This window comes from Convolutriloba macropyga, chromosome 6 (assembly GCF_964194025.1).
Source record: "Convolutriloba macropyga chromosome 6, txConMacr16.3, whole genome shotgun sequence".
Classification (NCBI taxonomy): domain Eukaryota; kingdom Metazoa; phylum Xenacoelomorpha; order Acoela; family Convolutidae; genus Convolutriloba; species Convolutriloba macropyga.
This window is the reverse complement of record NC_134473.1, coordinates 65,745,184-65,764,347: the sequence shown is the minus strand read 5'-3', so window position 1 is coordinate 65,764,347 and position 19,164 is coordinate 65,745,184. Positions and strand designations below refer to the sequence as shown.

General features: G+C 36.4%; 1 protein-coding gene across 1 annotated transcript in view; it reads left to right on the top strand.

Moving 5' to 3' along the window:
- Nucleotides 1–7,471: 7,471 nt before the first annotated feature.
- The window catches only part of LOC142341378 (uncharacterized), a 119,067-nt gene continuing 107,374 nt past the window's right edge, over nucleotides 7,472–19,164 (top strand). Inside the window, exons 1-2 of the mRNA XM_075392305.1 lie at nucleotides 7,472–7,581; nucleotides 7,905–8,068. Of these exons, the coding sequence (XP_075248420.1) occupies nucleotides 7,472–7,581; nucleotides 7,905–8,068 (274 nt within the window). The remainder of the gene's footprint in view (nucleotides 7,582–7,904; nucleotides 8,069–19,164) is intronic.

Genomic DNA, 19,164 nt, shown 5'->3' with positions numbered 1-19,164 from the left:
TGGTATTCCAACTGACTCGCAAAAATACAGACAAAAAACAAGAGGTATCAATTCTAACGTTTATTTTACATAGTTTCATTGATCTACCACGAAGATTTGCATTTGCAAACGCTATTGTCCCCTACAATCCAGACATTCTTTGCCTAACCGAGACATGGCTCACAGAAGAAGTTCCAAACGAAGCACTCTTTCTCAAAAATTATGTCATTCACAGAAATGACAGAACTCCAAAATGCGGTGTCTCAAAACATGGAGGTGTTATAGTGCCGGTAAAAGACAACATTCAATCTAAAGAATTGTTCGTTAAAAACACATGTGAGGGTTGCCTAATCGTAAAAATTAACACTAAAAACGACTCAATCCTAATTGTCTGCATTTACAACCCACCTAAAGGCAGCCCATACAGATGGTGCAAACAGAAGTTCGAAGACCTCACACAAACGCTAAAGTTTTTAGAGAAGAAAACAAAGCCAAAATCAATCATCATTACAGGAGATCTCAACTTCTCAACCACTGACTGGAAACAAATGTCGTCACCAGATGAACTTGACATAACCTGGGTCAACTATTTTGTAGAGGAAAATCTTGAACAAATGCTAAACTTCACTGACCTTTTGGGGTATAAAAAACAGCTAGATGTCTTCCTAACAAACGAACCAAAATTTTGGATCAATTCGAAAATCGAAACCAAAATTGGTAATAACTATGCCCTCAACAACAAAATATGCTCAGATCATTACGCTTACATAACACGATACGAATGCAACTACGAACAAGCGACCGATCGCAGCAGACCAAAATACGCTTGCAAAAGAATAGATTGGATTAAATTCAATTGCAACATCTCAAAAAACCCATTTAACCCTTACTGTTACAGTAACGTTGACGAACTTCTTAAACAGTGGTATGAATGGTTCAATCGCCTTTTCGATCAAAATGTCCCAAGAGTAACTCAGCACAGATCACAGCTCCCCCCGTGGGTGTCAAAAAGCACATCCCATGAAAGGAAAAAACTATCAAATTTGAAACGGAAAGCAATTGCCCATCCAAGTCCAGCTCCAAGCACATTAAACAAAATAGATTGTCTTGAAGAAAAAGTCAACACACTTTGTAAAAACTATCAAGTCATCTATGAAAGCAAGATTTTTGCAACACGTCAATTCAGCGTTATTCAAAAATATTTACGATCAAATAAAAAAGTCACACCATTCTCAAGCGAGATGCACCTAAATGAACAAACAGCTAGCACCAATGAAGAGAAATCCGAGTTGTTAAATTTATTTTTCCAGAGTGTTTTCAATTCAAAAATATCAAATGTTGAGAACCAGTTCAATTTTGAAGAAAAAGATCTTAATGGCTTTGATATTTCAGAAAAAGAAATTGAAGGTACACTAAACAAACTTGATACTAGTAAAGCCAACGGCCCTGATGATATAAGCAACTTGTTTCTGAAAAATCTATCAAAAACAATAAGCAGATCCTTACTTCTACTTTTTCAAACATTCATTAACAAAGGTAAATTTACAGCATTTTGAAAACAAAGTGACATAACACCAATACACAAAGAGGGCAATAATGCCGCAATCAAAATGTATACACCAATTAATTGCCTATGTTGCCTCTCAAAAGTTTTCGAGAAACTTATTTTCAACAAACTCTATGAGCACGTTAAAGGAACACTTCACGATTCCCAGTTTGGTTTTCGGCCTCAACGTTCAGCAATTATTCAAATGTTATGCTTTCTGGACCAACTGTACAAAGAAGTCGACTCAATTGCACATGATGAACTTTTCGTTTTCTACTTAGTTTTCCAGAAAGCGTTTGATACAGTACCCCCACCACCGCGTTGTTGCAAAACTGTCGAAATCAGGGATCGGGAGAAAAGCGCTCAGATTAATAGCCAACTACAGTGACGAGAGAAAACAACGTATTCGCATTGGAACCTCAACGTGACGTCACTAGCGGCGTACCGCAAGGTTCAATCCTGGGGCCACTACTTTTTCTCGTCTACAAAAATGATTTACCACAAAAAATCGAATACAGTCAAACCTACGGTTAGGCAGATGATTACAAATTGCTCTCTAATAACAAACATGAACTTCAAACTGATCTCCAGAAATTAAATGAATGGTGCAATAACAACGAAATGCGCCTCCATGAAAACAATTGCAAGATCCTTTGTTTCAAGAAAAAGTCACTCTATACAATAAAAAATGAAACTGTCAACATCTCATCTCATCAAAAAGATCTCGGAATACAAGTTTGTGATAACCTCACTTGGCATCAGAACGCAAGCACACGAGCCTCCAAAACTCTTAAAGCACTTTGGTACCTCAGAAGAAATCTTCACCACAGAACTCTCCCTCAAGTTAAATTAAACGCATACACGGGTTACATTGTACCAATTATATCCTACGTCTGTCAAGTGTGGTATCCGTCTAAATGCGATCTAGTACTCATCGAAAGAATCCAAAAAAGAAATGAATAACAGGTTCTTCTCTCACATATAAGGAGCGTTTAATCAAACTGAAAATTCTACCTCTATCTTTTTACTTCGAACTTCACAGCTTATTACTACTATGAGATCTCATAAACAATAAATACAACATTGCCATAGAAAAGTATATACATTTCAACAACAATAATCGGACGAGACAAGACGCGAAATGTGAAATCAAACTTACGAAAAAACGATTATTCAAAAGCGACGAAAATTTCTGGTCGAGAACAGCCTATCTCTATAATATTGTCAACAAACAGACAGACTTACAGACAACAAAAATATAAAATATCGGATCAGCAACATTTATTGGAAAATCTTTTTTAGAAGTTTTAACGAAATTGATATGTGCACTTGGAGAATTTGCTGCCTGTGCAATAACTGTAACCCTATTTCGAAACTCTCTCTTTTATAACGATCAACAAGGGTGCTTCAACCTGTGCATTGCAGAAGCCTGAACTACTACTACTACTAACTCGGTGCCAAACTTCAACAGGTATGATAATTACAAACCAGGATTATTTAGCCCGATATACCAGTGTTGACATGACTCGCAAGAAAGAAATTGTTCGCATATTTTTATTTTTTTATTGGTTCACACAAAAAATCACAGACAAAACATTGAAAGGAAAAATACAAAAGTTTAAACTTTATCTAATTTCACCAACTTAATTGAGTTTTATGACTTTGATTAAAATTTCAGAATATATAAATAAAAAAAGAATCTCGGATAAGCCATTTTTGTAATTTAAATAATTTATTTACTTTAATCTTTTTGTGAAAAATAAACTACTTGAAAGTTGTAATCCTGACCACAAAAGCAGTTGCCAAAAGTTTTGAACTTGAAACTGATTTACCTGAATCAAAATTTATACTCTACAACAAGCAACAATTAATTGCTTTGCTCCTTTGGCTTCCAGGTGTTGTTTGCAGTTGAATGCGATTAAAGCTACAGGCATTCGAATAATGAAATTGCACCTATTTCTTCTCACTTTAATTTTGATAGTCCATTTTAGACGTCAAACTTTTTTTCGTATTCTACATAATCAAGTCAAAATATCAGTAAAATACGCGTCGATTTAAAAAACACCACGCTTTCAAACATTTGATGAATACTAACTGTTTCGGTGCTCTTCCCTCAATTCAACGTCATGGTAAAACCTTTGACGATTTTCAAATTTACCTATTTGAAATTTCAAATTTAAGATGTTAAGCCAAACAAACGTTAAAGTCAAATTAAAAAGGGATTGAGATTAACTAACAACCTCATTTATTCAAAAAGATCTCTCCTTCAAATACCAGTTGTTCAAGTAATTCAGTTTCTAAAAGGAAGCAATACTCACTGCCATCAAGACGCAATAAAAAAAATCCGTAACACTGACGCTCGACGTACATTTATATAATGATGAATAAACAATGCCTTCAAAAGAAAGGCCACGCAAATTGCCGTCAACTCTGCAAATGGCTGCAAGATCTGCAATGTGTTCTTCTAGACGTTCGCCACTCCTGGGGCATGTCCTCGCACTCGGGTGCAGTTTTCTACATGTCTCGCGTAATTCGAAGCCAACTTTTCTTCCCCACAAGTATCGCATATTTTCCATCTCGGTCTGTATACTCTCGGTGGGGTGCTGGAAGACGTCGAGTCGCATTTCTTTAAAAGATTTTGCCAGTTTTACTCCAATTGGATGGTGCTGTTGCAGTTTTTGAAGTAGAACGACTTTTCAGTTGGCCTATGCATTCGCTCCTGGTGTACCTTGAGGCCTGCCATTGTTTTACACTGCTTGTTGCATACCTCGCACGTCAGACTGGGTGGTGGTGGTGTTCAGTTCCGTTTGTTTTTGCTAGTTAGTTGTCTTGTTTGATGCTGTTTCGCTCTTTCGGTTTCCAATTTATGTATGTGTTCCATTCTTGATACTACTATAGCTTTCCATTTTTTCCCTTCTGCTGCTAACTTGGATGCTTCCGCCCAGTTTATTCCCGCCTCTTTTAGTAATTTACGCCAATAAAAGAGTGTCTTTCGCGTATGACCAGGGAGTTTGGGTAGCTCTTCTAGGCCTGCTAGCCAGCCAAGTACCGCCGCTTTTGTTGTTCTTCTGTCACTCTTTCTTAGTTTGTGTCCGATTTTTTCTAGGGTACGTTTTTCATTTTTCCATCTTAGTGTTTTGATATCTAATATATTTCTTAAATCTTGCATGTATACATTTTCCCTTTCCATTTGTATAAGTGGCGGTCCTTTCCTATTACTCCAAATGCATCGGTACCGTTTAACAATCCAAGATTGTATGCAGTTTATTTCATTTTCGCACCAGGGACGTACTGCACAATCAAAGAGATGGCCATTTTCGACAAACGTCTGTTTTATCTGTGCTTCTTTACGTTTCGGTAGTTTACTTTTCAGTAACTGCCCGCGAGTTTTAGTTCATAACATCCCGGCCCTTTTAATTCTATTTCTACGTCTTGTTTGTGCCCCAGCCAGCAACTGAACTTTCGTGTTTCATCAGCCTCGGTAGTGCCGAAAACAGCCTTTTCCTCTTTGTCCTCATTGTTCCTTTGTTCGAAACTTTCCATGACATCCTTCACTATTTGCACTCCTTCTTCCAGCTCGCAGCGTTCGCCAATTGTAGTGGTGTCATCAGCAAACAAGGAGAGCGTTACTCTTTAGCTTCACTATTGGACTTCCTTTTTTTATTTCTGGTATATTGCTACCAAGAATCCATTTCCACTTCACCCCTGTGATTCCGTACTTTGGGTCGCAGGTATTCCTCCGCTCTTCCTCATTCTCATTAACAACTGTTGGTACAAATTGAATAAGCACGCAGAGGTTGAGCATCCCTCTCTTAGATCTCATTCCTGTAACCATTCTAAACTATATTCCTCTTTACCCTTAACCTGGTATTTGGTGGCCTCATGTAGGTCTATGATTGAGTTCAGGAAATCTCCTAGCATTCCGTTCCTCCTCAACATTTCCCAAAGGGCCGGTTTATTCAGCCTAGGGTACGGTTTCCTGAGGTCTAATAGCCTGGCTTCAGGATCATTGGTTTGGTTCTCGGGGGTTCCAGCTTTATTTCTTCTCTTCTGTAAATCATCTGTGTCTTCTGTACTTCCTACCAGGCTAAAATGAGGCTCCCCATTGCTAGCAGACACACACCCCGTTATTTGTTTACATCGTTTCTGTCAGCCTTCTTGTGCAGAGGAAATATTTGTCCGGATTTCAGGATTTCGTCCCACTTTGGAACTCTTTCATGAAACAATTTGTTTTCTATTGTATATATCAAACCTGTAACTTTCTTTGTTGCCAGCTTCATATATTCTATGCGTATGTTATCCTTCCCCGGCGCTGATCCTATTATTTCTGAAAGGCATTCTCCAATTTCTGATGTTGTAGGGGGCTCATTTAATTTATTGTTTGCCTTTATTGCTTTATGATCGCTTCGCCGGTCCGTCAATTTATGCAATGCTCGGAATAGGCTAACTGGGTCTGCTTCATATCTATCGTCAGATACTTTCTCGAAATGGGCCTTGAACTCATCGGTTTCGAAGTTGGTGCCAGTATTCGGCTTAAAGTTTCTTGTACCTAGTTGCCTCAGGATGCGGTAAACATCCCATATCTCCTCTTCTTTCGTTGGCCACTCGGCATTTGTACAGTATATTATCCCACCATTCTCTTTCCAAGGTTCTAAGTCTTTTCTTCATAATATCTCTAAATATTTTCAAGTGACTCTTTTTGCGCATTATGATGTTTTTTGGAAGATTTTGTGCTAATGCTTTATTTCGGCTGGTAACGGCCTGAGTTATGACTTTATGGAGCTCTGCTAGTTCCTCTTCTCGTCCTACGGTCCATGGATTTGCCTCATTTTTTTGCCACAGACTTCAATAGCGGTTTTGTTAAGGAGCTTAGCTATATCGCTCTAGGAATTGTTTGTGCTGATGTCTTTACTTAACTCCTGTGTTTTTTCTTTAAAACTTTTTAGCTGTTTTTCCATCTTTTAGTTGATGTGAGGGTTCCGTGTTTGTCTTGGTCTGCGCTTCTTCTCTGGTATCCTTATAAGGAGTGTTAGTGGCTTATGATCGGATAAACAGAGTTCTGCGGTCACTTCCAAGTTACCAGTGACTAATTGAAGCTCTCCTTTCTTCATTAAAAACCCCTCAAGCTTATACCAAGTACGGTGAATCTTTTTAAACCATGTACCTCTTCTCCTCAGGTCAAAATCAGAGTCTACACACTTCAGTTCATTTACTTCACACCAATCCAACATGTACTCGCCATCTGCGGTTGTTGGAGTGCATAGGCCACACCCACCATTAGTTTCAATGGGCCTCTCTTGGACAACGTGAGCGTTGTGATCCCCCTCCGATAACAAGGAGTTTGTTACTTTGAGTTTTTGCAACCTCATCAGTGCGAGAGTACCGGTATTCATCAACTCCTTGCGGACCATTGCTCCATAATGGCTGATAAGTTGATATGAGCCTTATGCCGTGAGTTTCAATAGCTACTGTCCTTTCATGAAAGTTCTTCCATTGTCCTTCATGACTGAATCCAGGCAGTAAGTGCCTTTCCGGATAACTTTATGCATTTTTAGGAGTGAAGTATCGCAGTTTGGGTGTTTTCCTCTTAAAGCCATGCCACTCCTCGCGTTTTAGCTCGCAGTTCCGATATGAGAACAATTTCCAATCCCTTTTGAGGCGCTTATACGATGACACGTCTCGATCTATTTCTATTTCATTCATGCATTCTGAGACACCTTGGAGATTCCAAGTGGTGAACTTAATGTTCACCTTAGGTCTGGTGGGAATCGTGAGCCTCCGCGCCTCCTTGTGTTTCTCCTGCGCTTGGCTTTTCTCCTTTCCGGCGAGCTCATTTCATCTCCTCTGTGGGTCTGCGTTTCTTCCCTATTCGTGTTGTCCCTTTCGTATACTCCATAGCAGCCTGAGGCTAACAGGAGGGGTTCTCCTTTCCAGCACTCGTCCCAAATGGTTTCACCACAGGCGGCTCCTGGCCAGGGCGGAGGCAGGTGGAGTTTAAGTGATCCCCCTGAGGCAGCTCTTTTATCGAAACCGGCTCCTGCGAGGGGTAGACGCAGGTAGTATAAACCCGCGTCTCTACCGGAGACGATTCCAGGTTGGAGTGGAATCCGGGAGCTGTTGAATCCTTTCGTTGTATCCCGTCTGTCGATGAAGGCTCCTGCGCGGGGTGGACACAGGTCTGATAACCCCTCGGCTTATCCTCCAAAGACTCTCCGCCAGTGTGGAACGGGGGGCCTTGCATTTGTTATATTCGTGTGCGTATTGTTTGGCTTTAGCAGATTGTTTGATATCTGGTTTCGTCAGGCCGCTACACTTTTGGTGGATCCATCTCTCACACCAGTTACATTTAATACAGTTACTGTTGACCCTTTGGTCGCAGATGCCAGACCAATGGGGGCCTGGGTTTTCTTCGACGTCTCCAGCCCTTAGTATTAGCTGACTCAAATGGACTGGGTTGTCTGAGTCAGCCTCAAAACACACCGCACGTGACTGCACCCGGTGAGGTAGTGGCCGTACGAGGTTGTTTTGGAGGTGCTCCGAATGGCTAGTTCCTCGCCGCTCTATTGACCTCCGGGGGGGTTTCGCTCTCTTCCCGTTTCCAGTGTGATTGCGTCCAGTCCAGGGGACCTCTGTGTTCTTTGCCGCACAGGGTTCTTGGTAGCCCGTGCGTTACCCCTTGCACCGCGTGGAGGTGACAATTCCCACAAGCATCTGCAATGTCTATGATTACTGATACTGCGATTCGTCGTAACTTAATGTTGTGAAGTGGTTGAATAAGAAAAATGATTAATGATGTGAAATATGTGTACTTTAAAACAAAATGATGAAAACTACAGGGTGAGAACAAAAACATCCGTTCCTTCAAATGCTTTGCCACTGGAGTTCCTAAAGAATTTTAAAAACCGTGTTGCTTAGGCAGCAGTTCGAAAACTAACTCTATATATTCAACTAAATCAAATTAAATATAAATCAGGGTAGAAAAATTACGAGCAACGTTCACACTTTTTTAAATCTTTTTTTTTCAATTTCTTCTTTTGGTTTTTAGTTATCAAAAAGTTTTTTCATTTTGTTAATGAGATTGCGATAAAAAAACCGGCCTGCCAATTGAAATTTTATCTCAGGGGAAATAGCAGTTTTTGATAAAGATGCTCTCAATAAAAATCACAAGGATAAAAATGTATTCGTACATTATTTTTTGTGACAATATAGTGACTGTTGTAAATATGAAACTATTGTAAAAGATTTATATTGTCAGTTTTTTTTAAAAAAAAATGAGTATATTTGAGTTCACTGCTATCTTTTCAATTTTTTTCAAATTAGACTTTATCAAAAATCAATTTGTTGTTTGGTAGCTTGAACACTCAATCTTAATAACATATACACAATAAAAAACAAGGCAATAGGAAAAAGCGGTGCGAAATAATGAATTAGATAGAGATAAACACAACACTTAGGTTTTCTAACTGTCTTAATAACATACCAGTCTTAATAACATATGCACAATAAAAAACGCGGCAATAGGAAAAAGTGGTGCGAAATAATGAATTAGATAGAGATAAAAACAATACTTAGGTTTTCTAACTGAGCCCCACTTTGTTGTGAATCGCTGATGTGTCCTCATGCGCAAGCGTGCTGCAAAAGATCAAAAGCATTTTAACGGCTGTGTATTCCATTTTTTTCATCACATTTAAATCGTCTCTTTTTTCATAATTTCTGCTGGAACAACGGTCAGTTTTTTTGTTAACCTTTAGACAAAGTCGTTTTAGGCTTCCCCTAGCAGACTTAATCGAAACTGCTTGCGCCCGTGGTAAAAAAGATTTAGACACAATAATTCAAGCTGGCTGTAACTGCTGGCCTCAACACCAGAACAAAGCAAATGCTAAATGGTCACACAAGTTTACGCCAAAATTGCTGTACTAAAAAACTTTATGTAAGACGCAAAATTATGTAAGACTGTAGTTGAATGCCTTGAATTTATGTAAGATCTAAACTTGAGCGTAGACCTTACATAAATTCAACGCATTCAACGCCAATCTTACATAATTTTACGTTGAATTTTGGCGTAGATCTTACATATTTAGCGATGAGTTTTAGCGTAGATCTTACATATTTAGCGTTGAATTTAGTGTAGATCCTACATAAATTCAACGCATTCAACGCAAATCTCACATATTTTGCATTGAAATTTTGCGTAGATCTTACACATTTAACGTTGAATTTTAGCGTAGATCTTACATATTTAGCGTTGAGTTTAGCGTAGATTTTACATAAATTCAACACATTCAACGCCAATCTTACATATTTTGCGCTGAAATTTGGCGTAGATCTTACATATTTAGCGTTGAATTTAGCGTAGAACTTACATAAATTCAACGCATTCTTATAAATTTTGTGTTTAAGTTTGGCGTAGATCTTACATATATAGCGTTGAATTTTAGCGTAGACCTTAAATATTTTGCGTTGAATTTAGCGTTGATCTTACATAAATTGAACGCAATCAACGCCGATCTTACATATTTTGCGTTGAATATTGGCGTAGATATTACATATTAAGCGTTGATTTTTAGCGTAGATCTTACAATAATTCAACGCATTCAACGCCAATCTTACATTTTTAGGGTTGATTTTTAGCGTAGATCATACATATTTTGCGTTGAATTTCGCGTAGACCTTACCTAAATTCAACGCATTTATCGCCAATCTTACGAATTTTGCGCTGAATTTTGGCGTAGAACTTACATATATAGCGTTGAATTTTTTCCATTCCATTTCAGACCATTTTAGCAATTCAAAAGTTTTCAAGTTACTTTATTCAAAGAGTCTTTTTTTTACTGTTTCGGCCCCTATACTTCACGAAACGAGAAAAGCGAAGTCACCAAAAAATCACTTTTTAGTGCTCTTTTATAGTGCAAAATCCAATTTTTTTTCGAAAAACCAAATTTTGTCACTGTTTCGACCCCTATACTGCAAAGGTGAGAAACATGAAGTCAGAAAAAAAACATTTTTTAGTGCTCTTTTTTAGTGCAAAATCCATTTCAGACCATTTTACGATTTCAAATTCTTCAAGTTTTTTTTTTGAAGAACTAATTTTTTTTCTTGTTTCGACCCCTACACTGCAAAAGTGAGAAAAATGAAGTCAGTAAAAAATAATTTTGAATGCTCTCTTACGTTGCAAAAACCACTTCAGACCATTTTAGGAATTCAAATTTTTTTCAAAACTTTTGCAGTGTAAGGGTCCCAGTACGCTTCACATGGTAAATGCGTTGAATACGTTGAATTTATGTAAGATCTCGGCTAAATTCAACGCAAAACGTGTAAGATCAACGCTGAATTCAGCGCCAAATATGTGAGATCAATGCTGATTTCAACAAAAAATTAAATTCAACGAAATATATGCAAAATCTACGCTAAATTAAACGCAAAATATGTAAGATCTACGATAGAATCAACGCAAAATAAGTAAGATCTACGCTAAATTCAACGCAAAATAAGATCTACGCTTTATAAGGATTGCGCCTCTTGAGGAAACCAAAGTACTGTTGCACAATGGTAGAAAAGGCGACAAGCAAGCAGGAGGTCAGTAGTTCCAGTCCCATACGCAATTGGAGGATAACAGTTCAAGTGAACGCTTTGATTTTTTGTAAGATCAACGCTAAATTCAACGCAAAAATATGTAAGATCTACGCTAAATTCAACGCTAATTATGTAAGATTTACCTTAAATATGTAAGATCTACGCTAAATTCAACGCTAGTTATGTAAGATTTACTCTAAATTCTACGCTAAATATGTAAGATCTACGCTAAAGTCAACGCTAAAAATGTAAGATCAGTGCCAACTAGCGTTGACAAGTTGGAAAATTCACCGCCATTTCTCACACAATTTTGTGTTCAACGCATTGCATTTTTGTCGTTAAATTCAACACATTCAACACAAAATTATGTGAGAAAACTGCGGTGAAATTTCCAAATTGTCAACGCTATTTGCCGCTGATCATGCATAATCTTGGCCAAATTCCTCGGCCCGGGCAACTGAAGGGCTCGACTAGCAGATTCAGTTCCTACGAAGCTCTATTATTGCCGTTTTTGTTGAAGTTTTAATGTTCAGAATACGCATTAAAATCTTTTGTGCTACAAATTGCTTTCATAATGTCAGGTTATTCATAACAGCAAAAAATCATTGGTGAAAATTCGCTACAAAATCCAAGCATCAATTTTTTTTGAATAGACCGATTTTTTTTCTGATTTATTGTAATCACCCATTTTCGGGAAGATTTGTTTTACAAATGGACGAAAAATACATGTATCTTCCTGCAATATAAAAAAAATTCATTATTTCGTTTTTTTGTGCAGATATTATGATAGCCTTGAAGTTACGTTGAATTGCAGGTCAGATTTAAAATTTAACTCTCTTTTTCAAGCCAGCATTCTTCCCTCGAGAAACACTCTTAGTCAATTTTCAAACAAAATTTGACCAATTGATTTTCGCAGCGCGATCATAATAAAATTGAACAACACAGTCAACTTAAGAACAAATTTTAACTCATAAACATGTAATTCAAAAACCGTAAAAAATTTTGTTACCAATGAACAAATATTAATATGATCTCGGCATTTAAGAAAAAAAATCCTAATTATTTCTTTCTGCAGCTGATGCACCCTAACTAAAGAACAAAAAAGGAAATCAGCATTCTTTTCTAGAGAAAAATTTTAAGTCCTTGTTCAAACAAATTTTGACTAATTGATTTTCATAGCGCGACCAAAGATGAAATTGCACATCACAGTCAACTGACCAATTTCATTACCACATTTCGACAACTTGATTGGACAATCGGAGATCGGATACAAACGGCAGAATTTAGCAGTAGAAACTTGAACATAAGAAATTTGGGGCTATAAAATACGGCCTTGAGAATTGCTGCAAAACAGAAATGAAAAGCAAACTATTTGAGAGACAAATAGAGTAGAGTTATCGCGTCTCCATTAAAACGACAAAATTATTATAAATTCCTAATTAAACATAAATCAAACATCTTTTATGACAACAGTATTAATCATTAAACCAAATTATCAACAATTTAATATCATAAATATCTTTGTTATGCCTTCTGGCCAGTGTCTCAAAATAAGGCCAAGAAAAAACACGCAGCAAATTTGTTAGACCTGCTTTTCAGCGGGCGCTACATTTATACGAAATTAATACTTTTATAACACAAAATTTCAAACTACCTCAAAAACATACATTTTCCATCCGATGTTTCTACAAAAAAACGTTTGCTTCATGCTTCTGTTAATCTCCGCTTCTGTTAGAAGATTTTCCAGTTTCAGCAGAGAGAGAGAGAGAGAGAGAGAGAGAGAGAGAGAGAGAGTTAATTTATCCCGGCCTATGAATAAAATGTACAAAGAAGGATAATCATAACACGACATAATTCACTATCAAACATCGAAAAATAAATGCACTTAATATATCCAACAACCAAATTAATATTTATTCTAAATTATTTTAGGCTTGGAAAGGACGCGCAATGAGTTCCTTAGACCTACTTTCCAGCGTGCCCTGTAATATAAACGTCAGAGAGTATAAACTTAAATTTTTTTTCAATTTAAAATTCTTGCCGCTTTGTAGATGATTTCTTTTTTTGCAACCTTTTAACTGCTCGAACCTATTACTCCACCAGAGCCCGGAGATAAATAATTAAACTACACCGAAGTGAAAATTGTTTACAGCGGAGAGCAACATTGCAGGTTAAAAATTGTTTTGTCAAATGGTCCTATGAAGGAGGAAAAAGTGACAAAATCTGTCTTTAGATTTTGAAAAAAGTGATTTTTGACAGCATAAATCGAATTGCGGTGCCTTCTAGGAAGGCACCGCAAAAACTTTTGCGTATACCTTTCAATTGTTTTCGAAGAATTACCAGGAGTTGCAGGAATGTATCAAATTATCCAAAAAACACTCCAAACATTTCGAACAAGATCATAGTTCCCTTGTAAAAATGAGTCCTTCAAGTTATGATAGACATCAGAGATTTGCTTAATGATTGCATTTTCTACATAGTCAAGTATTATTGTCAACATATAAAACCATTTGGAAGCTCGGTGGCAAATCGAGTTTCGCTTTATTTCAGTTTCGCATAATGGAACTTTAAGTAGCATAAAATCAGCGTGTCTAGTTGAATGAGTACAACTTTCGAACTGAAAGATAGTTTTAAGATAATCCTTGGAATGTATATGATTTAATGACTTCAAAGCGAATCTTAGTAGTTCTTAGATATGCTATTCGAACACAGTTAGTATCTTATTAGCCGTAATCAAGTCTTCATTATTATCATGTCGTTTTCTGAAGTATATTACTTTGATTATTTTCTTGTGCAATTGATAAATCGGAGAAAGGGGTGAGAAGCTACAACACCCTTAAACAAGAAAAAAATATTAGATAATTGGGCATACCACATTCCTGTAGTATTCAATCAATTGGTAACGCGGAACAAAGTGTCTTAATTTGGATATTACACCGCATTGTCGTCAAAGACATTCAGTTGCGGAACTTATATGAGCGTGGTAGGACAGCTATGAATCAATTTTCAATCCTAGATACTTACACTCATGGTTGATATTTATAAGACTGGAAGCAATATTAAACCCGAGACTGGGAGACTTGCTTTTGTACTTATTTGAAACGTTTTACTTAAATTCAGCTTTATTTTATTTGCATTTAAACATCTTGCTACATTGTCAGGGTCCTTTTGAACATCTGATCTGGAGCAGTCTAAACCACATAAAATTGTATCGTCAGCAAACTGATACACACTAACATGATTACAGGCTTTAGGTAAATCATTGATATAAATGAGGAAAAACAAGGTCCCAGAATGGAACCCTTAGGAACACCACAATTAATACTTAACCAATCAGATGATACTCCAGATAAGGTTACTCTTTGTGATCTACCACATAGGTAGCTTTGAAATCTTTTCCAGCAGTTATGACGTATAACGTACCGTTCCAACTTGTTGAGTAAAATTTCATGATCTAGTGTATCTCAAGCTTTTTTTCAGACCAAGAAAAAACTAAGTGTCTCAGATTTACTTGATCTTATCCTTTCTGTGAGCTCCGCTAGGGCATCAATAGTTGAATGTTTTTTTACGGAAACCAAACTGTTTAAAGTAAAAAAGATTAACACCTTCCAGATATTCGTATACTCTTGTGAACATCGAGCGCTCATATATTTTGCTCAAGACATTCAAAAGAGAAATTGGCCTATAATTATTCTCTTCTACACGTGATCCGTTTTTAAAAAGCGGAAACAATTTAGATTTTTTGAGCTCAGAGGGGAAAGATCCTTTGTATAAAGATACATTAATCAATGTTGTAAAGTATTTGGTAATCACTGATCCTGCAGTCTTAACCAACATATTACTTATTTCGTCTTCACTTGATGACGATTTTTTGGGAAGAGATTTAATAATATCAATCATTTCTGCTTCAGACACTGGTTTCAATCTTGTTGACATATTTACATCGCTAGGAAGTTCGATTGTCTCTGAAGGAATACTATGCTTAATGTTTTCTCCAATGCTAACAAAAAGCTCTTTGAACTTCTCAGCTACTTCAGAGGTTGACGGATCAGGCTTGGTTTCTGATATACACGAAGCCAATTTAATAAAGCTTTTTCGGTCGGGTTTTTCCTGATAATTCGTTTAAAAAAGCAAACGTCTGTCTTGAATCTCCTAAACAATTATCAAACATATTTTTATAGTAAATCCGTTTCGCTGATTTGACATTTTTTTCAAAACGAATTCGAATTTCCTTGAACCTATATAGCAAAGGTAAATTAGATTGGTGTTTATTCCTTTTACTATGAGCCCGGTTGCGTTGAGAACGTAAATTCTTCAGCTTATTGTCAAACCATTTAGGCGTAAGGTTATTTTTGTTCCAATTTATTTGTTTAAATGCAGCATAGTGCTCGGTAACCGACAAGAAAACTTCATAGAAAGCAGTGAAGGAAGAGATACAACTGTCGATAATTTGGACAAAGTTTTCTCAAGTTGTTGACTCACAACGAATAAATATTTTTCTACGATACTTGGATAAGGTAGAAAAGAATTATGTCTTACTTTTTTGCTTTCATCTTCCGTATATATTATGGCCCATCTGAGCAAAACGGGCTAATGGTCAGAGAAACTCTGATGATCTAAAATCTCACAGCCTGCAATTGAATTTTGATAGATGAAATGATCGATGCAAGTTGTTCAGCTATTCGGGAACCGGGTTGGTTCACTAGGTGTTATGCTGAAGCAATTTGAATGAATGGAATTTATGTTTTTTGGGTTAACAGATTGTTCTCCAAGATATTTATATCAAAATCTCCACAGATTTTTGTTGGAACATTTTGTGAGCTAAAGTTTTCAATAACTTTGTCTAAGATTTCAGTGAATTCATTTTTGTTTGCCCTTGGTTTATTGTATATTATCATTAATCGGAAAAAATAGCCTTTTTTTTATCTACGTTAACAAACAATGACTCTTCAATGTGGCAATCAAGCACTTTTTGGAAGGAACAATTGTTTCTAATTTGAATCATAATATCACCACCTGTTCATTCACAAACTTTTGATTACAGATTTTGATAACCAGTAACTAAAAACGATTTTAGTTGGTCTTTTTTGGATAATTAGGTTTCTGTTAAACTAAGTGTGTCAGGAGGAGACTCAAGACTATACGCAAGTGCTTTCAGGTCCTCAAGGTGTTTTTTCAATGAGCGAACCCTTAGATTTAGAACATTAAGTGAACTACAAGATATTCAAGTTTTGTTTTTAGTTATAGTCAATGGGCGAAGAGGTGGGAAAATATTGCTGCGAGATGGTCGTAAACATTTGATAAATTCCGAAAAGTCATAATCCAGATTTTTGGTAGCGTCCAGTAAATCCAGCACCCTTTATATTTTCTTATTTTCCTTCCACAGATGAAGAAATCTTCCCCCTCGTGTCCAGGCTGACTCCATACGAGAATCTCTTTTCATCATGGAAAGAAATTTGGGACGATTAGGTGAAATATCTTCAAATATTTTTACGCTGTTAGTATTCGCTGATAACTTCTTCTTGTTTCTTAAAATATCGGTCTTCACGACTCTACGGCCAAATTGAGCGATTATTGTACGCTCACTCACTTTGCACCTGGCAGTCTGTGGGCAGTCGAAATATCCTTCTCGTCAATTGCCACTCCCAACGATGACGCGACTTCAATAACTTTTTAATTGTAACAGTGCCTTTTTCAGGTATAATAATCCCATTGTCAATCTGTTCGACGTCTTCCTTCAAACCAATGATTCTTTTATTTTCTCTCCTATTTTAATTTCCTATACTTTCAGCTTAAGACATCGCTGCAGCATTGCAACGTTCCTCTTGATAGTATAGTTCGCCCTCAACTTGTCGAAGATTTTCGGTCTTTACTTCTTCCTTTATTTGCTCAACAACCTTTTTAACAGCGCTTGGAATAGCCGCCTAAACTTCACTTCTTACTTTAGAGATTAATTCCTTTCTTATGTGGCTGATACAGGTAGGAATGAGGATGTTGATCCGACTTTCAAACATCTTGTCAATTTTCGAGACGAAATTTTCTTCATCAAATCTTTTGCTATTGAACTGGAGACGGGTTTGGATCGTTTAGCCTCTTGCTTGCTGGAAATGGGCGTTTGATCCAGAAGTTAGGCAATTCGCTGGCATTAATATCATCTGCCATCTCTGTTTAATAGGTTTATCACAACAATTAGCAAATTAAACAAAAATGAGGCACAATGACGAATTGAGTTAGGCTCCTTGGTCTTCGAGATTGGGATTTTAAGAAAATTTAGAGATGCACGTCCAGTGGACATACACAGTCTTTCCTGTTGACACATATTTTTCAAATACGTCTCTGCAAGGAACTCTATTAACTTTTTCAGAATGATTTTTAGGATCTCACAAATATGTTATTTCAAGAACCGTCAAAGATTTGGATACCAGTGATCAAATCAATAATACGTCCTCTGCATTTCCGGAAAAAAATCTTTTTAGCACTACAACTAAAGTAAGAAAATCAAACAAGCATTTTTTTCTTGGGAATTGATTAAGTCCACTTTCAAACAGGTTTTGAAAATAGTTGAAAACGCGACCAAAGAAGAAATTGAACAATACAGTCATTTGACAAATTTTATTAGCAAATTTATACAACAAATGGATTGGACAATGGTGGATCGGATACAAACGGCAGCAGATATTAGCAGTAGGAATCAAAGAAAAACCTAACCTGCAAAAAAAATGGGACAAGGCCAAAAAATGCCTATGGAGCAGAGAGATGAAATTGGAATTTAGCAAATCTGGTGCAACGAAATACGATCTTCCAAAAAAACGGCACTGAGAATTAAAGCAAAACAGAAATATGTTTGTCGCTGAAAAAAACGACAAAATCAATATAGATAAATTTTTAATGATAAATAAAACATCATTTAAGACAACAATATTAATCATCAAATCAAATTATCAACAATTTAACTGAATAAACTCCTAAACTATCAGAAAATTTCAAAAGACAGCGCAAATGTAAAAATATACAATTGCTATGAGAAGAATCTCAAAAAAACTATTGTCACATTTAACCCTAGAATCCAATCCTAGCATTATCCTACTGACAACACTCAATATTGTACTATCTTTATTGCTCAATTTTACAGAGAAACTTCATAATGCAACTTGTTCTTTTGTATTGAATTCGAAAAGATCAGATGCCATCAAATATGTTAAAGCTTGAAAAGTTTCAGTTATTGAAAGCAACACCAAAAATTTGGGCGTAGAAAATAGAAAAACCTTAAAAGATTTAGTAGGAGCTTGGGTTCAACTGTAATTATTGAAAAAAATTTTTCGAAAAATTTCATCGTTCAAAACTCTATAAGTATTTTTTCAATTCATTGTACATATGGGAAACCGTTTTCATGCTTTTTGTTTTTTTTTCATCTAGGAGAAGAGTTTGTTTTTTTAGCAAATTAAAAAAAGAGAGAAACGGAGTCGAATTGAATTTGGCTCCATTTTGTTTTTCAAGATTAGGATTTTTAGTAACATTAGATTTGCACGTCTAGTAGACATACCTGATCCTTTCAATTGAAAAATGTCATTCAAAATCTTCTGTTCATGAAGGCCGTTTAACGATTTGAGAACAAATTTTAGAAGCTTATATTTACGATATTCAAAGACCCCTAAAATTTAATTACCAAAGAACATTTCATTAGTATGATCTCGGCATTTTCTAAAGCAAATCACTTTAAGCATTTTTATCTCCAGATGATGCCAACAACTTAAGATGAAAAGGTGCCAGATGAAACCAGCATGCCGTATTGCATGATTGGATGTTTTGCGTTTTTATAGTATTCAAGTAACTGGCCTTAGCTTCAAATAACTGGCCTAAGTAACTGGCCGAAAATAAACCGCATTACCTACTCATTCTTGCAACAACCAATTTGTCGTGCAAAAGGTAGTAAAACTTTGAATTAACTGTTATCCCAATTTATCCCAATTTTGAACTGACGACTGGAACTGATGACTGGAACTGATGCTTTTGTATTCAAATAAAACATTTTAGAAATGATAATTTTTAGTGTATTTGCGTTTAAC